The sequence below is a fragment of the Schistocerca piceifrons genome, chromosome 4 (genome assembly GCF_021461385.2).
Source record: "Schistocerca piceifrons isolate TAMUIC-IGC-003096 chromosome 4, iqSchPice1.1, whole genome shotgun sequence".
Classification (NCBI taxonomy): Eukaryota; Metazoa; Arthropoda; class Insecta; order Orthoptera; family Acrididae; genus Schistocerca; species Schistocerca piceifrons.
Genome location: NC_060141.1, coordinates 143,190,305 through 143,215,078, shown reverse-complemented (window position 1 = coordinate 143,215,078; position 24,774 = coordinate 143,190,305). Strand labels below are relative to the sequence as shown.

Sequence of the window (24,774 nt, the reverse complement as noted above, 5' to 3'; positions counted from 1 at the left end):
CCATTTTAGCTTTCTACATCTTTCATTGTCTTTCCTATCTATTTTTCACTGCCCCCTCCCGCCTCTGTTACAAACAATGCACTTAGTTTTTCACTCTTATTAACTCAAGCATCATGTTTAAGTAGTAATCTCTGTCTGCATATTACCCTGTCTTCCACCTTTAAGCTCTGAGGTTTTCAAATCTCTTCCAGTGCAGTCCCCAACTATCAGTCTTTCCTTTTCATTCTGTCCATTAAGTCTCCCTCAGGGTGACTTTCCCAAAATCTACCCCTTTTTCTAGACCTCTCCAGTCCTTTCCCTTCACCCTTCTTCCTTCCCCTTCAACCCTTCTGCCTGAAGAAAGAAGAGCGATTGACTCCAAAAGCTTGCCTGATTATAACCTTCTTTTATGTGCGTGTTCTGCTGCCGCCTGGTGAGTAGATTTTTTTTACCTATCCAACTACATTATTTTGTCAAAAATTTATTTGTTGTCTTGCAGAACATGTTGAATTAATCAATGATGTCATTACAGTTCCACCTGTCCACAACAAGTATGATGCAACCAAATCTGCACTGCTGTAGTGGCTTTCTCATACACCTGAGCAACAGTGAAAAGCAGCAATATATCATGAACATTTGGACAATAGAACACCATCCCAACTTTGGCAATGACTCCAGTCCACTCTGGACATTATCCTCAAGCCAAATGCTGCCATTCAGTCACTCTGGGTAATTAACCCTTTAAGTAGGCATGACAGATATATCAGATATATCTGTCCACATTCTGCTAATTGGCAGTGGGTTGGACAGACGTATCTTTCTGCTGTGTTCTGTGGCTAGTAGTTATTTGAAATTATAAGTTATGACTCTGGCATTGAAACTGTGCTATTAGTTGAGCTTCATCGACTAGATGGCAACTCTCTTCAGGCATCATAACATATTCTTGACTAATTATAACATTTTACACTTGAGTGCATATCGACAGTGTACATCCCATGAAGCAGCTGCAAAAGCATGGCTTTTTCATCTGTGTTTGCTGCCATGTTACTGAGTGATCTTTTGAAATAGTTAAAAAAAGTTGTTTATCAGATTCAGAGATAGAGCAGCTGCATTTATAAAGTGACAATAACTCAATGACAGTTCTGAAAGTTTTCATGATACTGATATTGAGGCTACTGAAAGTGACTTTGATTCAGAAACATCTGATGATAAGACCCTTCTGCAGCAGATGGTACCTAGTGCATATTGATCAGTTCTTGATCAATATTTTTTCAGTGGTACTTGTGGTACAGTTGTGCCTCTACAACAGTATGATGTGGTGAGTTGTTTTATGTGTTTTTTAGATGATGCTTTGTGCAAAATGATGGCTGAACAGACGAATTTTTATGCACAACACTTCATAGCTTCTCATCCAAATTTAGCAGCATGCTCCAGGGTTTGCAGTTGGCAAGATATTACAAGGGGTAAGGTAAAGGCACTCATTGGAATGCTCATATTTCAAGGAATTCTTAACAAACTAGAATAGAAAATGTACTTTTCAAGGAGAGACTCAGCTGACACATTCTTTTTCAGGAAGCTGATGAGTGGAAAGCAGTTTTGTCTTTTATTGAAATTCCTCCTCTTTGCTGACAATATCTTGTATGATCCACTGAGTGCTATTAGCAGAAAACTGTTCAAAATTCATCTGATTATGTAGCATCTGTAGTGTAAATTCACATCAGTATACATGCCAGAAAGGAACATCACTGTTGATGAATCATTGTTACTCTGGAAAGGACAGCTTGGATGGAGGCAATTTATTCTACCAAAGTGCAACAGATGTGACATCAAATTTTATGAACTCTGGGTGTGTATAGGACTTAATTGTTTACACTGGAAAGGGCAGTAATTCTGGTAGCCACTATCCAGAAGAAACAACAACCTCTTGAACTTTTTTTGGAACTTGTACATTATCTCCTTGGGAAAAGGCCACTGCCTTTATCTTGACAATTGGTACAACAGTTCAGAGTTGGTGCACATTGTCTGCTCAAAATGCAGCAAGACAGGAAGGGGCTCCCGAATGTCATTCAAAAGGAAAAACTGAAGAAAGGAGAGCACATAACAGGATACAGAGGCAAGCAGATGATAATGAAATGTAAGGACAAAAGAGATTACAGTCAGCACCTTCCATAATGATACATTTTTAAATGTAAACTTGAAGAAGGGAATTATGTGAAAGACACATGTTATCGTTGATTATGACAAGAATTTCAGAGCCATAGGTGTGATTCTCTGTTGCAAAGCTACCAAATGGCAAGGAGCAGGATGAAAAAATATTTTCAGAAGCTTTTTGGCCACTTGATGAACACTGCATGCTACACTGCATATGTTCTGTACAAGAGTCATGGTGGAGAACGAAGTAGAATGAGTTTCACGATTAGTCCTGGAGAACAGTTGGCCATATCTTCACCACAACAAAGGACATCATTAGGATGCCCACCTTGAACATTGAAAGCAACATGCATTACAGCCAGGCATTTTCCAGACCTTCCGCCACCTAAAAAGGCCAACAACAAGAGTTGTGTGGCATGCATGCATGAGAAAAGTCCTTTGCCAAGAGACTTCATATTGGTGTGCTGATGTGAAGTTTCCTTGTGTGCAGCACCCTGCTTTAAAATGTTTCATGCTTAAAATGAGTTATAATATTATGCAAATAAATCTTCATTAACTTCTGGAATATATTTTATTCATTTCCACCAAATACCAGTTTAAACAAAAATATGAATGAAAACTTTTGTATGTGAGAAAAGTACACAGAACCACTACACCAGGCTGCGTTGCAGCATGTCACCGACTGAGAAAGAGGCATGTACGAACTATCAACTTAACAGTTTAAACTTTCCCTGCAAATACAACTGGCAGTGATATAACATGAAACTGATCCCCTGAAAAAATGGTTGGCTCTCACAGACAGAATGTTCATGGTACCACAACAAGGGCACCACATAAATTACAAAGAAGTATTACTATAATAGCACATTTACCATTCTGGATCGAGCAGAGCAGAGGATTGCTGATAGTGACATCGCTGCCACAAAACAGAGCAAGTACCAGCAGGCTTCACATGGAATCACTTCCACAGTGTACAGTACTATGCTAACCACTGCAGTTGTGTCAAGAGCATGGCACTGCTGGTACCATGCCCAGTTCAGCAACACCACATGCAACTGCCATTCTTCCTGCACATTCCAAATTTCAAATGCAGGCCACCATAAGCACATTAGCTCACACTGAGATCTCAAGTTGCCAATAGTTACAGACACACACACACACACACACACACACACACACACACACACACACACACAAGCAACACCATATACAAGGAAGGCTTGACTGAACATCTTTGACATCAATTCAAGGAAACATTGTTTGGTGGACACTGGATCCAACATCAGCTCAGAACTGCTGGAGAGTACATTGGCATTCAACAAAACATTAGCTCTACAACTTTACACAGCTAATAATTTGAAGATCACCTTACAGCTGTCAGCACATCACCAGTTTACATGAACCTTTTTCATCACAGATGTCATAGAACTGGTGGCAAGAATCTATTTCCTGTGTCACTTACATCTCTCTCCAGACATACCACATTCTTCATTCTTGCACCATAATGTGGGCCACTACATCCCAGGACTATTCAAACTGACAACCTAAATCTTACATGACACAACGCACTGCATGTTCAGGCAGCAGGATGACAGTTTTGCACATGTCAACCCACTCAGAAAGTGTCTCACAATGGCAGAAAAACTGCTTTTGGCACATAAACACTATGACCACTGTTGCTCAGCTTCCAATGCACTCCATGATGAGAACATGTCTCTCCTACACTGCATTAAGGACATATCATCTGCACTCACATTAGCGCAGCAGCACCTTAAGGTCGTCTCATGTACTTGCTGCTCCAACGAGCCTGAGGAAGTGCACTCAGCCTCAGGCCCTGGTGACTGACCATATCCTCTGTCCTCGCAACCAGCACCTGTACAACCAACGACAATGAGCATGAGGCACAACATGAAAGTTGGTACACTGCACTCCGTCTCAATGTTCAGCACCTTGGCATTGGCCCCACCACCCTCTTTACTCACCACTTGTGCAATCCTAACAATCACCAGATCACCAGTATGTCAGAAGGCATACCAACTGACCCCAGCTAATTTACACACTGCTAAGGTGACAGGTAGCATAGTTTGCCATTCGACAACCACTTGGTGTCACAGATCAAATAAGTATCAGAAAAATATGGAATTTTGAGATTCTGTGGCGAGTGCAATGTTCTCAAAACCTTTATGGTGCACAACAGCTATCCAGTTCCCAACACACAAGATTTAACACACTTGCTAACGGGCACAGCCGTATTCAGTGTGACTGACAGTAAAGATAGCTCATCTACAAATCTCCATATACAAAGACCATATCACAAAAACCGTGATTATCACATCATTTGATCTCTTTGAATATCTTTTCACATCTCAGATGGGTAATGCTTCATTGATGGCATACTTTTTTTGGTTTGATTTTTGCTTTGCCTATTTGGATGGCATGCATATTTTTTTGGCTACTTGAAAAACCATGACTGACACTTAAAACACGTTCTCACTGCCCTAAATGATGGGGGTGTGGTGATCAACAAGGACAAATGTCAGTTACAGAAAGCAGAATTTACCTTCCTTAAGCACATAGTTAGTCCCACAGTGATCAGACTAGCCCTGGACCAAGCCAACACCACCAGACAACTTTTCCTCCCCCATAAATGTCATGAGCTATGTCAATTCTTAGAAACTCAGAACTTTACCAGCAGCACCTGCTATTTGCCATGGCTTAACAAGCAACCCTCACCAGTATGACAGCAGGATCTAACAAGAAAGGGAAAAGGAAGACTGAGTGGACCACAGAGACAAATCGGGCTTTCAGATGTGCAAGTATGTAGGCCCATCCAATTGCATGTGCACAGTTCACAGTTATCACAGATGCAAGTGATACTGTGATTGGTGCAGTTCCACAACAACTAGTGGCCAGGATGCCCAGTCCCCAGTTACTCTCACAGAAACTTACAGCCACTCAAGCCAAATGGTCTGCCTTTGACCAAAATCTCCTTGCCATTTATGGGGCGGTGTGAAACTTCCATGAAGATATTGAATGGGGTCATGTTATAATGTTTACAGACCTAAACAACTATTTGATGCCATATGGCATCCATCAAAGGATTTAAATCCCTAAAGACACTGACACCTAAATTAACTATCTACCAGTGCAACTATTCTAGCATTAGAGAGTTGATATACAACCACAACACTGGCCTATGAATCAAATAATGTACCATCCCAGGGACCTAAACACTGATCCCTGTGACATGTCCCTTAATAGGATTTGGCCACTAGTGCCACAAAAAATGTGCCATGTGATTTTTAACCAGCTCCACAGCCTGTCCCAGCCAGGCATCTGAACCACATTCCCCTTCACTACACAATAGTTTGTGTGCCCCAACATCAAGTGGGACTGCCGCACTTGTACACAGGCATGCATTGTGCCATGTACACATTTATCTCATTAGCCTTCTACCAGAGACAGAGAGATTCAGCTGTTTACTGCCAATGATAGGTGTAACTTCCAGGTGAGTGAAAACAACCACCATCAAGGATATCATGGCAGAGGCCACCAGAAAAACAGATAGCATGTTTTGGCATGCCAGGCATGATAACTACCAGCCAAGGCTATCAGTTCGAGTTGGCATTCTTCAGCATCTTGTGTAACCTCTGTGAAATTCAGTGTAACCACACAGCAGTCTATCAGCCGCAGAGTGGTGGGTTAGTCAAATGGTGGCATAGGACTCTCTAAGCTACACTTAAGTGCTGTGGCAGGTTGTGGACTAAAACTTTGCTGTGGGCATTACTCAACATCTGAAACACCTTCAGGGAGAACTTACATATCCCTTGCCAAAATACTGGTACTTCCTGCCAATATTGTCCTACCCACACAATAACCCAAGCATATGGTCCTACTGGCACTAGTTCAACGAATGAAGGGCCACATTAGGCATATTAATGTGCCACCTCCCACTCCATACTCCACACCCATGTCTTCGTTCATAAAATGCTTTCCAATTGTGACCATGTCATGGTACAGGGTGACACAATCTGATCAGCACTATAGCCACCATGTACAGGACCCTTCAAAGTTCTTAAGAGTGTCACACATGCATTTGACATTCTGATTAATGGCAAACCAATGAACATTTCAATTAACTACCTGAAACCAGCATTGCTTCTCCAGAATATCACCTCAGTTGCCATGACTGACAACAATGACAACTGCCCAATACCCAGCCTCCCTGACATAATTAATCTCAATCTGAGAGACTTCATCCCTGATGACATCGCTGTTGAATTGGTTGATAATGATCTGTGCCTCACAGCCTGAAATAAAGATGCTCTGACAGGCTAGGCAATGTTGCATGTATCTGACATCTTGACCATGTGTGCACTCTAGCTAGTGGCATTGTCTGCACCTCGATATCATCCCCCTTTCAGCACATGACATCCTGACAATCACTTGTCTGAGAGAACTGCCAGACTTGCCACCAACACCACATAAGCTGGGACAGATTCAGCTGCAGAAGCTACCATACTGCCACCACTTTCTTCTACATCTACATCTATATATATACTCCACTAGCCACCAAGTGGTGTGCGGTGGAGGGCACTATTCACACCAAGGTCCAAAGTCATAACCCCCCCCTCCTCTGTTCCACTTGTGGATTGCACAAGAGAAAAACGACTGTCTGAAAGCCTCAGTACAAGCCCTAATTTCCCTTATCTTTGAATGATGATCATTGCGGATTTGAAAGTTGGTGGTAATAATATATGCTCTACATCCTCGGCGAAGATCGGATTTTGGAATTTAGTGAGCAGCCCCTTCCATTTAGCGTGTCATCTATCTGCAAATGTGTCCCACTTCAAACTTTCTATGAGATTTGCAATGCTCTCACAATGGCTAAATGTACCAGTCACGAATCTTGCCACTCTTCTTTGGACCTTCTCAATCTCTTGAATCCGACCCAACTAGTAAGGGTCTCATACAGACAAACAGTACTCTAAGACTGGATGAACTAAAGTATTGTAAGCAATTTCCTTTGTTGAAGGACTGCATCACTTCAGGGTTCTACCAATAAACCACAATCTGAAGTTCACCTTACCCATTACTTTTGTAATCTGATCATTCCATTTGAGATCATTTTGAATAGTCACACCCAGATACTTGATGGATGTTACCACTTCCAAAGACTGGGCATTATTTTTACTCATACATTAATGGGGATTTTCACTTTGTTATATGCATTAATTCACACTTACTAATGCTGAGAGATAACTGCCAGTCATTACACCACACATTTATTTTCTGTAAATCCTCGTTGATTTGTTCACAACTTTTGTGTGATACTAATTTCCTGTAGACTAAAGTATCATCAGCAAACAATCTAGTGCTGCTGTAAATACCATCAACCAGGCCATTTATGTCGCCATTCAGGATGACATACTGCCCTCTGTCTGTTAGAAAACTTTCTGTCCAACTGCATATGTCAACGGATAGACCATAAGTGCGCACTTTTTGGAAAAATTTTAATTTGTGGTAAGGTCTTATTGGATCAAACTGTTGAGGTCATCAGTCCCTAAGCTTACACACTACTTAATCTAACTTAAACTAACTTACGCTAAGGACAACACACACCCATGCCCGTGGGAGAACTCAAACCTCTGATGGGGTATCCTCTCGAACCGCAACAAGATGCCTCAGACTGCGTGGCTACCCTGCACGGTGCACTTTTTGGAGCAAGTGACAGTGTGGAACTGAGTCAAACGCCTTTCGAAAGTCGAGGAATATGGCATCAGTGTGGAACTGAGTCAAGCGCCTTTCGAAAGTCAAGGAATATGGCATCAACCTGGGAGTCGGTATCTAGGGACTGTTGTATATCATGCACAAAGAGAGCCAGCTGTGTCTCACATGACCACTGTTTTCTAAAACTGTGCTGGTTTCTGCAGATGAGCTTCTCAGAGTCTAGAAAGGTCATTATGTCTGAGCACAAAATATGTTCCATGATTCTAGAACAAATTGATGTTAGCGAAATTGGCCAGTAATTATGTGCAGCCGATTTTCTATCCTTTTTATAGATTGCTATGACCTGCGCCTTCTTCCAGTCACGTGGAACTTTCTGCTGTTCCAATGATCTCTGATAGATGGTGGATACTAGTGGTGCTATATTTGTAGCATAATCAACAAAAAATCTTATGGGGACACTGTCTGGGCCAGATGCCTTCCTGGTGTCTAAGGATCTTAACTGTTTTACAATCCCAGATACACTGATCATTATGTGAGCCATCCTTGCCTTTGATCAATAATTGAAAAGGGGAATGGTACTGCAGTCCTCTACCGTAAACGAGTTTTTGAAAGCTAGGTTTAGAATTGCGGCCTTCTGTTTATCGTCATCCCTTACATTACTCGTACTGTCAGCAAGAAAAGGTATTGAATTATTTGTAGTGTTCATAGATTTCACGTATGACCAAAATTTTTTTGGGTTATTTTTAGAATCTTCAGATAAAATATTGCTTTCAAATTTGTTAAAAGAATCTGTCATTGACCTTTTGACAGCTGCTTTCATTTCGTATAATTTCCGTTTGTCAGAGGGGCAGTGACTTTGTTTAAAACAACTGTGCAAAATTCTCTGCTTTCTCAGCAAATTCCTAATATGTTTGTTGAACCCAGGTGGAACCTTTCCCTCCCCAGTATTTTTACTAGGCACATATTTCTCTAGCACGTGGTGGACAACACCTTTAAATTCCAACCAAAAATGCTCAATATCTTTGTGTTCTGTGGTGAATGCTTGGAGCTGACTATGAAGATATTCATTAATGACACTTTTATTTGCTATTGCAAACAAGAAAACTCTACACTGTTTCTTTGGTTGTTTTGTAGCGTCCACTGACATAGAAACTACAATGGCATTATGATCACTAATACCTTCTTCAAGATTAACTTTCTCAAAAAGATCAGGTCTGTTTGTCGCCAAGATATCTAATATGTTCTCATCTAGAGTTGGTTTTCTTCTGCTACTGGATGCCCTGCAAGAGTCCTGGTTCATGTGTGCCAGGTGTTTCCTGTACCATCTGATCCCATATGAGCTTTACAGTACCAACACCACACATGATATGACCTCGACAAACAGTCCAACTCTTCCCTTCGGTGCAGCCAACCACTACATAGCTGTTCTCATGCACAACTGCACGTTAGTCCAGCCAAATGATGATGCAGTCCACATCTTTCCTTTAGTACTCCACACTGTGAAAAGGGGGGGGGGGGGGAAGTTCTGTGGGGATATTGACTGTGACATGCATTGCTAGCAAGAGAAAGAGGAACATCTTTGGACAAATCAAAGACATCAGGGTGTTCTGACCAATGGTACACTGTAGACATGCTATTCTAATGCATTTTGTGAATAAAATTTATGTACAATTAACCACCTCAACTCTGTTATTGGGACATTCGCTGTCACCTGGTAGGGAATACTTCCATATACACATGGCTGTGCTTTCAATATTGTGCAGTTTATCAGGTGGCTTCTTCAGTCTCTTAATTATCACAAACTATGGTACTTTACTTTTGTATTCTACTGTTAAACTTCTCTTTAAATTTGCTTTCATGTAGAGACTACAAAACTTCTGTGCATTAACTGACACAGGTCAGCTTTTACATATGACTGTTACTCATTTCTCTCGATAAGTGACAGCTATAAATTATGACCAATTTTGACAGAATTAGACATTCTATGCAAATTAGTTGTATCTTTAGCATTGTTAAGGCGTTGTTACAACATATTTTTACATCATTTCTGATCAGTCATTGAAAATTTCAAGTTAAAATTACAAAGTTTTGCATCAAAATTGGGTATTGTTGTAAAAATTTCATTACTTGCATCACCATTACAAACATATATGCTACTGTTTCCAAACACACTGTGGAATTCATTTTAGTACATCAACCACTAATTTAGCTGCAATTGACTACAAAATTACAATACCTTTTCTGAAGGTATAAAGTTTTGGAAATCTCAGATACTTTTTTTCCATACAACTCATTTGCAAATGACAGATCCCAAATGATTTTTGTCAACTAAAGCTGAAACTTCATTTTCCTTTGCTAGCTAATGTAATGCTTCATCTTTTACAGCAAAAAAATTTTTCTTTACAATAGAATCATCTACTGTGCTTACAACATTCTCTCCTTCATTCAAAATATTCATATATTTCACAATGTTGTCACTCAAAGTTTGTGATAGTATCAGTTCTCAATGAAGACAATATAAAATGTCATTATGAGATTTAATATTCTTAGAGTTATTCCAAATTTACTGGAACTCAATGGTTAGAAATACACATGTCTTTGCAACGTGGTTTGAAATGTTTAAGAAAGTAAATGCCAAGCAAGAAGCAGCAGCGTATGGTAGTTTCTGCATGGCTCAGTCAATAGTAAAACATGGAAAACCATTTACTGGTGGCAAATTAATAAAGGACTGCCTCATTGCAATAGTTGAAGAAATGTTTCTAGAGAAATATGATTTATTTAAAAACATCAGTTTGTCAGCAAACACTGTGTCTCAAAGAGTAAATGATATTTTTGAAAATATAGTAAGTCAGTTATCTGAGAAAATTCTGCATTTAGACTGGTTCTCTTTGGCTGTAAATGTTACAGACACTGCACAGGTATTAATTTTTATTTGAGGAATAAATAAAAATTATAAAGTGGATGAAGACCTTCTTGATGTCCATAGCATTCACAGAATGCTCATGAGAAAAGAAATTTTTTAAGAAGTAGACAATGCTGTTCAGAAAAACATTCTTCAGAGGAAAATGTGTCATTACTCTCGAGTAAAAGGCAGTAGAAAATGATGATGAATCAAACCTATTAATCATGCGTTGCATCATTCATCAACAGTCTTTGTGGGGAAATTGCTTGGATATGTCAGAAGCTGTAAAGCCAATCTTGTCAGCTGTTAATTATATAAGATCATATGATCTCAGTCATTGTCAGTTCCAGGAGTTTGTTGAAGCGATTGTAGAAAGATGGCAGTACTCTGGCATTAATGTGGATAGCTCTGACATGATTTTTGAACTACAAACATAATCAGAACTTTATTGAATGAAAGGAATCATCCTCTGGCTGAGCTACAAAACAATGAGTGGCAATGGAGGTTATCATCTTATACAGTTTTAACTAAGCATATGAAACATGTTAATTTAAAATTATGAGGGAAAAACCAGCTATTGCCTAACTTGTACACTCATATTTTGACAAAAAATTGTTTTGTTTCCGTCTCAATTGAATGGCAAATGTTTCGTGCATTTTAATACATGCTCAGCAGTGGGAATTCCTAAGAGACCAAACTGCTGAGGTCATGGGTCCCTAGACTTACACACTGCCTAAACTAACTTAAACTAACTTATGCTTAGAACAACACACATACCCATGCCTGAGGAAGGATCTGAATCTCCGGCAGGAGGGGTCCATTCACACAGTTTGATCAGTTGCATAGCACTGTTTGTCCCCAAAATGAAATATACAAAAAAATTTATGGATCTAAACTAACTGATGAGCCTTTGAAGTGGTTGATGATACTTTCCATTAATGAACTTTATCCACGACTGCAAACAATTGCAAGTGGGAAGCTACATCTGTATTAATCTCATTAGCCATAGTTACAATGCTAAAGTTGGTTATGTGAATTACCTATCTATATCTCTTAGGTAAGGTAAATTTTCAGGAAATTTCATATACTTAATTACAATTAAAATGTTCAATTACACTATATATATAAGTTAATGTGTGTCTGAAGTGGTCATAAAATAATCAGTGTTCATTAAGGAAACACTTTTTTCTGTAGGAAAATGTACAGAATAGGTCAATGAGTACCATTCTGAAAAAATAGGTGCTCAAAAAGATCTATAATACAGTATTGTAACTTTTTATGTATAGTATAGTACATCTTGTTTGAGAAGAAACTTGTCTCCAGGTATTTGTTTACACCTGTGTTTCAAAATTTGTCAAAAAAGAGACATAGCATTTTTGTTAATTAAATTTGTAGCATCAATAGCTACTTCTTATTGGGTTCTTCATTAGTTCACAACAACAAATCAGAACTGAAATTCATAAACAGATGCTGCAAGGGAAAGGGTACCATGTGCTGGAAAAGAAACAATCTTTCAACATCATTACAGAGTATTTACAACATCATCATGGTAGCCCGAGTAGTTGTGCGGGTGACAATAATTTGCAGCACGAGGCGCATTGCTATTGGTACAGCTGACTGAATACAGCATTGACAGAGCTTCTACTTTATACAGCAGTGGTTTATATGAGAAGACATGGTTTAATGTTCATTTACAGTAGCCAGAGAGACTGGTCCAGGCCACAAGATGGATTCTGTAGTGGTTATTAAACACTGAAAAAAGTAATAGTAAACAAATCTTTTATGCAGAACATTATTTGTTAAGCTGATTAGTTTCTTACACATTCTGCTTTTCATTGTATGAATGGCTCATTGTACAAGGTGCTCAATAAGCAAGATTTGACTGTAATAAAAAGAAAATTATGGTACGCTGGATCCTATGCATGTTTGACCTGTTACCACAGGCCAGATTGATGGTGTTCACAGCCATTGTTGTCCAATGGGCTGTAGTTTGGAGACCCCTGGGTTAATTGATTGTTCTGTTACATTTAACCTTTCTTCATTTTGGATCCTATCAGTGTCAAAATATTTTCCACATTTTATACTCTCTTGTCTGCTGCCACAAACACCTCCTCTTTTCTATCTATTACTCCTATGTCTGACACCTCTTCACTCTCCTCTAGTATAGTGTCTAATTTTGGGTCTAAGATCATCATTTCACCTAAACTTATCATACTACACAATTACATCAGAGACTAAAATTTAAAAAAGAATTTCTACTTATCTTAATGTGTCCATATGCACTGCTGTTGTTAACCAGGTGAGTTCATTTATTGCTGCTTCCATCAATATATTACATGTCCTATGTTTGAAAACTCATTTTCCAGTTTTTGATACAGTATTGTTACTTTCATAAATTTTACTCCTGTGGCATTATATTATGTTAATGTACCTATTTCTAAAAACCCCACCCTTAAATTTTCAGTTATAAAAGAATTTACTAAAAAATTATGTCACTGAGAACCTCATGTACTCTTCAGTGTTGTTTTTAATCAGTACTGGAGGACTGATGAAGAAATGTTAGTGTTCACATATCAGTTACCTTAAAAAATCCTCTTCTAATTAACTTCTACCTTTCTTCTGAATAGTGGCTGTATTGTCTAGGACAGAGACAAAGTGCATCTGGTTGCTCAAAAGTTCCATTGTTCTTTTGCTTATAAGTCTGTTGTCCTCTGTCCACATTAGTATCTGCCTTATTTGTTTGCGAAGTAATAGTTTAAACATATATTAGCAGAAATCTGCCTGAGTAAGTTCTTTGCTTGATCCCTCTGTTACATATTACCACTTCCCAATGGTTGTACATTGTCCATACTCCTTATTGGTCCAGATATTTTCATACCTTGTCCAGTTCAGCCTGAGTAGCTGCAATCTCCTCTTCCTGTTCCATTATCTTCATATATCTAACCGAGCAAGGTGGCACAGTAGTAAGCACGTTGGACTCGCTTTCGGGAGGACAATGACTCAAACCTGTGTCCAGCCATCCTGATATAGATTTTCTATTATTTCCCTAAATCACTTCAGGCAAATGCTGGCATGGCCAGCTACCTTCCTCATCCTTCTCTGATCCAAAGGAACTGATAGCCATCCTGTTTGGTCCAACCAACCAACCAGTCCTATATCTACTGTAAATTTTACATAACAACAGAGGAAACTCATTTACTTCCTAGATGCCTACATCACTATAGTTATTCCAGTAGAAAAAGATTGACATAACTCTTCCAGATCTAACAATGTTACAGCTTATTGGCCAGTTTTCACTTACTTTAAGCAATATTAATTTAGCAATAATATGGTAATAGATTGCCAAATTAAATGGGTAACTCTTTCACAGAAATTAAACCTGTAAGAAAGCATACATAAACAAAGAACAAAACATCACATTACCACTTGTAAATATATAATAGGAAGCAACGAGATAAGACCTACTCAGTTTTACTAAAATAAAAAACAATTGGTCATTATTGTCTGTTTATAAGGATCTCAGTACTGTGTGTCCACAGAAAAAACAATGTGTCTAATCTAATTTAATCAGGGAAGTCAACAATATAAGTGCAGTCTAATAAGCATGTATTTCTGTGATATTCAGAAATATAAGTTACCAAAAACATCTAGCTAGACATAACAAAATAAGTAATTTTGACTTGCAACTGTTGTTTTTAGGAGTATGCCATTGCGATGATCTACTGTACCTGTTTTCTACTCCAGCATTGTTTCCATCTCTATCAAATGACAGCTTTGATTGGAATGTTGTCAATGCAATGACACATTTATGGACACAGTTTGCAGCTTTTGGGTAAATATCATATTAAAAATGTTTTATCCTGGTCGTAAAATGTTAATAATAATATTTATTTATCCTTTAATCATTTTGCACAGTGATATAGGTATCTTAATTCTAAAGACAGATATAGTACATGTAATTTAATTAATATGATGTGAAACAAGTTTGTGTGCCTTAGTTATGTACAAAAAAAATGTTTAGTTGTTTTTTATTCAAACATGCATTCTATGTTTGTTCATTTGACACATTCCACATCATAAAATTTATCATGAATATGGTATTGGGAATATGTGTCTAACTAACCCTCAACAAAACTCACTCACCACACCGAGACAGGCATCAAAACACTCATGTCAGTTCACACATTCAGCTCCAATCACATAATCATTATTTCTCTTCACCAGTATCTACTACTTCACATAATGCACTAAAGGTATATACGTTGACATAACATGACTTCCTGTACACGATCTTACTATTGACTTCTCTATGAAAATCAATCTAACATCTAATTTTATACCCGTCAAATTGGCTGATAGTCTAGTGAGCATACAGGCAGTTTCTTTTCCCCCAAACAGTCCATTCTGCTATCTCCAAATGTTCTCTTAAGAAGGTCTGTGATTATCTGTGTGGATTGAGCAAGACGTCTCTCATATCGATCTGATATGGATTCCCTTATATTCACTGGGATGTCTTACTTAACTGTGGTAGCATATCTCTTAGGAACTGTATATATTTGTGGCCATTATCTATTCAACCAGTATGAATTTTCAACTGACCAGTAGTGCATATTGTGAAGATTGGTATGCCCATTGTTAGCAAATGATGCATTACCTGTAAGCAAAAACTTGTAAGAAATACCACATCAAACTTCCTGACAGATTTAAACTGTGTGCCGGACTGAGACTCGAACTTGGAACCTTTACCTTGTTCTAGCAACTGAGCTACCCAAGCACAACTCATGACCCATCCTTACAGCTTCAATTCTACCAGTACCTCATCTCCTACCTTCCAAACTTCACAGAAGCTCTTCTTCAAGGTTCGCAGAAGAGCTTCTATGATGTTTGGAAGGTAGGAGACGAGGTACTGGCAGAATTGAAGCTGTGAGGACGGGTCGTGAGTCGTGCTTGGGTAGTTCAGTTGGTAGAGCACTTGCAAACAAAAGGCAAAGGTCCCGAGTTCGAGTCTCAGTCCAGCACACAGTTTTAATCTATCAGGAAGTTTCATATCAGCACACACTCCACTGCAGAGTGAAAATCTCATTCTGAATACCACATCAATTTGCAGATTTCATAGACACCATTTAGAAAAATGTTACCAATTTTCAAAGTTCTCCATGAAGCTGTTGATGTAGCAAAATGTTGAAAGATGGAGCAAAATATTGAAAGATAGCTCCTTTGGCTGAACCCACTCATATGTGTAAAGTGCATTGTAGTAACATATGGATTATGGATTACTGCTGCTAAAAAGTTGCATGTCCCGCATCAGTTTCTATTCCTTAACTTTGTCATATTTTATTCTTCACGCTTTCAGTTTCTTTAGATTTTTTTAAAGAGCTTGACATTATCAAGAACCCATTTGGCCTACAATCATGTAGCTGCTCTGACATTTTGGTAATACTCACCACTATAAATGTAAACCATATCAAATTTTTTGACAGTCATATATTTGTGAAAGTATGATTAGCTGCACAAGCAAGTTATCCGAGTGCTATAACAGCAGTGCACTGGTTAACGAATGAACCATACTTGAGTTAGGTTTTTGCATGTATTTAGTACAGTAGTGACTGTTCTCCTGTTTGTGAGGCAGTGGTTACCAGCACTATTATCTGGTTACTACTTGATAAAGTTCCACATATGTTGCATCACTGAAACCATCTTTATACACTTCTGCTGTCACATAAAGAGGTATATTTACTTTTAAAAAGACCAAAGTTGATTTCAAAATTAAAATTACTTACAGAAATCAAGCCTTCATCACACTGTTGACTGTAACACGGCAAAAACCACACCTCATTGTATTTACTTATTTTCGATATATGAAGGCTTTTAATTGTGGCCACACTATGATAGAGATGCAATCCAGTGGAATCAAACAATGTTGCTTATACCATGTGTTTGTCACATACACCTGCCTTACCTCAGTGCAAATGTAAACTCACTTCTCCCGTCATATGAATGAGTAGTTATAACAAGTAGTGTCATTTAGCAGACAATGTATTATAGTGCTGTCACAGTGTTTTCAAAACAAGAATAATGGAGTTGGTAAAAACAGAACAAGCCGGAGGATATCAGGACCTTTAGGAGGTTTACATGGAATATGCATTATCTTACAGAAAGGTGAGTAAAAGCTTTCTACAACGGGTGCTACAATATGGCAGACATTCATCAGATAGGTCACCCCAGTCTCAGTGAAGAAAAAGTGTCTGTTCTTACTGTGTTGCAGATGACAATCAACACCAGATAATTTGTGAGATTGCCCAAGAGACAAGATTACCATATTCCTAGGTATGATTTAATTATGGTTTTGATGAAATCATTTGTCTAAGTGGGACGAGGGCTGGGGAGAGGGTGGGGGGGTGGGGGGGCATGTATGGTTTTATATATCACTTCAGAACTGTGTTGTGTATCCCCATGTATGCATCAATGATGTGAACAGAAAACAAATAAATAGTATTACTTAAGAGAGCACAAGTAATGTGTGGATTTATTGTGCTATTCACATTCCTCCCCCCTTGGTAGTGCAAGTTATATAAAATATGTTGGTGTTGCTAGGGTTACTATACAACTTGAACAGAAATGATCCCAACAGATTTCCCTTGGACATGACAGAGGTTGCTTCTACATCTGTTGACTCTCCATCCAAGGTAACTTTGTGGGTGCTTCCTACCAAGAAACTTGCCACCTGCTCACAAACTATGTTTGATTCCCTCCTTCCATTTTCTATAAACATACTTCATGACCAATGTCAGTTTGTTTCTATAGCAGTGTGGGTACAGTAACATTCTTTTCATTTACAATTTATCCCCAATAGCCTCTTTGCATTAGATTTTCTGTCACTTCTTGTTGGACTTTGGTTACACTTTCACTTTATTTGTTTGTATTTCAGTTCTAACATTTTGAGTTATACGTGTTGTACACCATATTAGTAGTAGCATACCAAAATTTGAATTTTTACTGTCAATCAGTTGTCTGCATGAGCTAAAAAAAAAAAAAAAAAAAAAAAAAAAAAAAAAAAAAAAAAAAAAAAAAAAAAAAAAACGAGCTTTGTCTCTTTCTTGATCCAGTTTGACTTACCTTAACCATGTATGCTTTCCCCAATTTGTTTCCTGTTCCTCATCATTATCCTGATGATGACAACTTTTCACTTTCCTGTCATTTAAAAAACTAGTGTTCTTTACCTCAGAGTCTGAATTCCAAGTAGCATAGAAACTTAAAAAAAGCTTTTATTTACTGACAATGACAGCAAAGCAAGCATCTTTTTTTTTTAATTCGTAGGAAACAGATTCTCATCAATCAATCAGCGCAAATCTCTTGGAATTAAAACATTGTGTAGAGCTGCTGATGTTCTGTGTACAGCAATTTTATTTCTAATTTTACTCTACCAGAAATCTGTAAAATAACAATCACTATTTTTGTCAACACCCTTACACTTGCTCATATAACAGCATCAACTCTAGAAATAGCCGATTTTTGTGATAATTCAACAAATATATCTGTTTCAATATGTGAAAACAAATAATGGCTGATATGTGGCTAGTTTTAATTTGAGAAGAAACTTCTGAGAACGTTCATTTGGAGTGCAATATTCTATGGCATTGAGACGTGGACTGTGGGAAAGCCAGAACAGAAGAGAACCTAAACATTTGAGGTGTGATTCTACAGAAGAGATTTGAAAATTAGGTGGACTGATAAGGTAAGTAATGAAGAAGTTGTCCACTGAATCAGCAAGAGAAGGAATATATGGAAAACACCGACAAGAAGAAGGGACAGGATGATAGTACATATGTTACTAACTTCCTTGGTGATAGAGGGGACAGTAGAGGGTAAAAACTGTAGAAGAAGACAGAGATTTGAATGCATCCAGCAAGTAATTGAGGATGTAGTTTGAAAGTATTTTGCTGAGATCAAAAGATTGGCACAGGAGAGGAACTCATGGCAGGTTGCATCAAACCAGTCAGAAAACTGATGAATCAAGAAAAAAAGTGTGGCTAGTCTAACTATAACCCTTGAAGCAAAAATCAGCTGTGTCATCTGAATGGCCAAATTACCAAACTGTCCATATTATAAACATACCGTATTTTTAAATAATCTGAATGCAGCTGCATACAACTTGCAGTGGAATATGTTAAGCTCTTTAAGAAATATACATAATGATAGGTAACACCCTTTACAGGAAATATGAGTTATAAAACACTTGACTGTTTGTATTTTTTGGTTAATTCCCCATCTCCAGAAGATGTTGTAACTCTTTGTATCCATCTAATCTTCCAGTGCCTAATAAAGTGGCTGCTAACACAAGAAATCATCACTTGCCACAATAGCATGTTTTCAAATCATTAGTCATAACTGGGATGAAATGAAGGAATTATGAATTAGTATTCAGTGAACACAGTGTCTCATGATTACTCCATGTATTACTGAAGGGTAGAACATGGCAGTTAAAAGGCTAAGAAAAGAGCACATTTCATTTGATGAATAACTAAAGTAGCTGTCAGAAACCTAGAGTACATATGGTGAATAGTAGATACTAACAACCAATGGTCTCAGTCTAATGGAACAGAGACATTGTACAGTGTGGCACTTAAGATGGGGAAATGTGTTTCAGGCACCCAGCACCACTGCAGCCTAGTGTCCTCCACAGCTTGCAGTCCCCACATCAGTATGAGATTTGCTGGCAAGATGTTGCTGATATTGTATGGCCCCAAGCTGGACTTGGAGGAGACTGTGCTTCAGGAGACTCCGCTGATGTACCATTCCTACAAATTTCTGGAAATGGAATATGTGAGTAGAAATATGAACAACATTATAAAAAAACTCACACACATTCATATCTGCTTTTGGATGCTGAAAGAGCTAAAGTTGAGGTGTACACTGATTTTTACATTGAGAATATGTACATTATCAAGAAAGTGGTGCTCTGATTTATCTCTAGATGAAGCAAAATGTGCATTCTTCAGGTGATTGAATGGAATCAACAGGCATCATTTCACAAATTGACATTAGTAATCCATACAGAATAGATGTATGCTTATGTAGATTACATATAAGAGAAAACTGTACATTCTTGGTTTTAAGAACAAATACTCATCTTTAACAATGGTTTTTAGCTCACACAGAAACACTGAAATGCAAGTTGTTGGAGAATTGTTTGTCTGTTGGACAGTCTGTTGATAATATACGAGATAGCTTAGTAGAAACTTAATTAACAAAAACTAAAAGATGGTTAATTGTGGATGACAACTGAGAAAACAGATTTACATTCCAGACTTGTCAACTTAAAACAAAGGTTATTTTATAAGAGGAAAAACTGTCAAGATGAGAAAGAAAGAGAGAGTTACAGACCAAAGAGAAAGGAAAAATTGGTTTTATAAGGACAGATAATTTTTCACTAACACTCAAGTATAGTAGGTGAAACTAATTCTATACTGCTTCTGATAAGTTGTAGACAGTGAAATTTAACAATGAAAGCTAAAAGCAGAAAATAAATCACACATTGGGAGCAAAAGGTAAAATAAAAAAAATAAAAGAAAATGAAGAACAAACATAAGTAATGTCATGTTTTTTCCGAGCTCTGCCCTCAAAACACAAAAATGAAGGGGACTAATGTGACACCGTCAGTCAATAAGACCAACTAAAGTCAAAACAGTGTGAGCATTAACATTTAAGAGTCATCTGTAAAAGCAATTTTATCTTTGTACCTTTGTGTTTGCTAGTTGAGACTGGTTGCATGTTTGTGTTGTACTGTGAAGTTTAAAAATGTGTTCATTTAACGTGCATTAATTATGAAAATAAAGTGTACAATGCATTCACATCCAGTGTACATCCTTTTATTGAAGAGGAAATTTTAAATTTCCCACATGATTGTGATCAGTGTATAATACCATTAATTAACAGAAACTGAAACACTTTTTTAGCAATTTGTAATTTATGTGGGTTCAGTCTGTGAGCCTTAGTGTATACTGGTGGACCACTGGACATAGTGATTTACTGCTCCACTTCATGCTTCAATCCCTTTGGTATTATGGTTAGTTTTGTTAGTGCAGGACCTGTTTTCAAAAGTTTGGAAAACTGGCGTGTTGCACAGAGTGAGCTTACTGCCTCTTTAGTATTCACAGCGGTTACCTCTGCCAAAATTTTTTATTTGATGTTGTCCAGTCCAAGCTACCAAAGATGGCAGTCATGAGTGTGTGAAGTGTGCTTGCTTGTGTGAATGTTTCCTTTTCTGGAAAAGGCTTTGGCCAAATGATAATGTGTAAGTGTGTTTTCATTGTGCCTGTCTGCCACTTAACGTGTCATCTGACAATCTATCTTTTCCTTATATTATTGGTACAATGAATGGCAATTCAAATTGCATTTGAGCCATATATCATAGTTTAACAGCTTTGACCGGTAAGTTAAGTTTTTATCTTTGACCCATTTACAACACACACTGAAGTCAGAGATATCATAGTTTAACAGCTTTGACCGGTAAGTTAAGTTTTTATCTTTGACCCATTTACAACACATACTGAAGTCAGAGAGTTTAATTTTCTTGCCTTTTGAAACTGGTATAACAGACAAATCTGCACTGTTATCTACCATAAAATGTCTGCCAGTATTTCAGTCTTTAGCAAACAGGTGACACTGGCAGCTTTATTGATTGACTGATTTATTTATTCATCCATAGAACAATATACATTGTATGGGTGTCGTCAAACATTTGTATAATATTTCTTATTAAAATTAACATTCCTCTTAAAGTATTTATAGCTCCTATACTTACCATATTTACTCGAATCTAAGCCACACTCGAATTTAAGCTGCACCTGAAATTTAAGACTCGAAATTCAAGGGGAGAGAAAAGTTTTAGACCGCACCTCCAAATCAAAAGAAAGTTGGTCCATTGTAACATGAGACAGGTCGAATGGATAAAGATACAGCTGCAGTAGTTTGGTTCGAGTCATAAGCTTAGCAGTTAAGCTTTGCCAGGTAGCCATTGCTACGTGTCAGGCACTCCATCCATATGTATATGGGTTCCCTTCCTCTTTCTCGTGCTTCATCTGGTTGGAATCGATTGCTTATTTTGGTTTGATCTGATAAGTGCTGTTCTCTTTGTTATAGGTGTTTACATCACTCTAAGCTGACAATGCATTACTGTATTGTGTCATGCATGTATGTCGCATTCTGATAATAAGTGTTTACGACCTGTCGTCGCTTGCGCAATAGCTTGCTTTTGTGCGCGCTACCCGCTACTGCCGCTTACAAAAAACAAAAACAAAAAAGGATTGTCTCATTAGTGAAACAATGGCAATAGACTGCTATTTGTTGTTACTTACACTGCTACTTTCTTTGATAATAATCAACAAGGACCAAATAATAGACTGCATACAATAGAAGGTGTTCTGAACGAGAGTTTAGTGAAAATGTTTCTCTGTTTGAAAATCTTTGCAGATGCCTCTTTAGTACATTACATTCTGCATGGAAATTAGTCATCTTAGATTTAAAAATCTAGTCAGTTGTCGTGCTTCTTTCCTGACTGTATCACTATTCAGCATAAGAATAATACGAATACAAACATGGCACAATATGTATATTCTTCCGTGTTTGCTGTTGTCTCACTCTTGTTTCATAGTTTATTAGGCAGACAGGATTTAAATCAGATAGCAGCAAACATGAAAGAATATGTGGTATAATGTTTACATTTTTATTATCCTTATGGTGAAGAGAATATGCATGTGATTCACAATTCATAAAAGTTCCTATTAGCAACCATCTCTTGTCACAGGTAGGAAAAAAATCAGTACATAGGAGTTGGCCATATTGACATACATTCCAAACAATCTTGCCAGTCAGATTTGTAGTAGATTTTTAGTGATGACTTCAAATGCAGAGAGTGTTGTTGTTGTCTTCAGTCCATAGTCTGGTTTGATGCAGCTCTCCACACTTTTCTATCCTGTGCAATGCAGAGTAGCTACACTTATAAAATAAGAATGAAAATAACTTAGAAATTAAAGGCTGAAATTTAAAACAAAATTTTATTAGGTTTGTAATACATTTTATATGAAATTTTTAAAATATCAGTCACGATTCTGAATCACTATAACTTGATTCTTTGTTTCTCATTTATTTATACAGAGCATCATCCTCCATACCATCTAGTGCATTGGATATTGAATATTTTTAAATGCTTATTGCACAGTCTGATTTGGAACACACTTCCGTGCATCATAAATCCATTGACACACTTGTGACAAACTTGCACATTTTACATATCCTGTTAGAGTCGGTTGTGTACCGCTTTTCCAAACCCAGTCTGTGTACATGCATTTAAGCTTGTCCTTAAATGGTTTATTGAAACAGACGTCAAGTGGTTGTCCATTTTGCTTCCCTCTAATTTTCGTTTTACTGCGGGTGTTGTATGGCCTGCGTCCGCATCTAATACCAACAGACTGCATAAACCAAGCATTGTGCCAGGACAATGATTCCACACATGGCTAATCCATTCCAGCACCATGTCCTCTGAAAACCACCCAGTTTCGTTTGCTCGTACAATTAGAGTTTTTGGAAACACTTCCGATTTCAGTAAAGTCTTCCACTTGAAAACTATGAATGGGGGTAATTTATGTCCATCTGCTGTGCTAGCAAGAATGACAGACATCTGCTGTTTTTCACCCCCTGATGTAAGAACAGTTATGTCTTTCTTTCCTTTGGCATCAACCGTATAATTTGACGGCATGTCCTATCTGACCAAGAAGGTATTGCTTTTCTGTGCGCCGCCTAATTATGAAGTGCTGAAATTCCACAAGTGTTGCTTCCTAATTTTTTGGCAGCTTCTGTGCAACTGAAGTTCACCTCCGAAGTGAAAAACCCCAGCACTTTATAAAGAGATCAATTCAGGGGCGACTAGCCTCAAAATTTTCGATTTTTTGCTGTCAAGTAATTTCACGTGCCTTAATTTTTAAAATTTCTGCATTCACAGGCAGGAATTTCTGATGCTGTTCCTCAACAAATTCATTTAAAATTGCTTCTAGTGCATGGTATCAGCCACACTTTGGCCCACTAAATGCTTTCTTGCTACTTGAACATTCAAGTAATTTGTCTCTCTGTAGTCGCCATTGCCTGCATTGCCCTCATCAATCCCGTATTGCAGACCTGCAGCACGATTAGAGCTTTGTTCCACAAAAGAAATAACTCCCCTCTTGAATTTGGCACTATGATGAAAGTGCTTCATTACTAACACCAACAAGCACTTCAAAAAATTCCACGAAGCAGTAGGTGCCGTTACGTGAAATCTTAATGAGCCCCAGCGTATCAACTCGTGCAACAATCCTAAAGCCTTGTGTAAAGAAATTTATTTTTGTTGCTATGAATATTTGAAAGGCTGCTACATTCGAAGATGAACAATATGGAATTTTTATTTACTTTGTTGGATAATGTATGAAAATGCAGTGGTTGAAACTTGGGGCAGGGAAAAAAGTTCGTCTTTTATGTTTTTTTTTTAATTTATTTACTGACGCAGAGGTTTTGGCACCAGTATATACTGTTGTGCCTGCAAAACATGCCTGTGTAGTGCTACATATATTTGATGGCAGAAGTTAGTTGTGGTAGCTCCTACCAACATTTTTCAGAATTTCTGCGTACTTTGCACTCGATTCTAAGTCGCAACCAGTGTTTTGGATTGCAAAAACTGGAAAAAAGTGTGGCTTAGATTCGAGTAAACATGGTAGTTCTACTTTTCTAATCATATTACAAAACCGTTACACAGTACAGTTTTTATGAACATTAAGTTACAATCCATAATTATCGGATGCTCCATTTGTCTGTTAACTGCCTGCCTGAGGAATTGCAGGCCAACCACGGAAGCTGCAGCTGCCAGTCAAATGGGTGTTGTGGGACCATACTATGCCCCCCCCCCCCTTTTTTTGTGCGTTTTAGCGTGAAGGCCATACAGACATACACACCTTGTCAGCTAGTGTCATTTGAGTAGCGAA

At 37.9% G+C, this 24,774-nt stretch overlaps 1 protein-coding gene across 1 annotated transcript in view; it reads left to right on the top strand.

Annotated features, from left to right (window-relative positions):
• LOC124794638 (juvenile hormone esterase-like) overlaps positions 1-24,774 on the top strand; it is a 516,675-nt gene that overhangs the window by 404,668 nt on the left and 87,233 nt on the right. The window contains exons 10-11 of the mRNA XM_047258150.1: positions 14,462-14,594; positions 19,410-19,585. Coding sequence (XP_047114106.1) covers positions 14,462-14,594; positions 19,410-19,585 — 309 coding nt within the window. The remainder of the gene's footprint in view (positions 1-14,461; positions 14,595-19,409; positions 19,586-24,774) is intronic.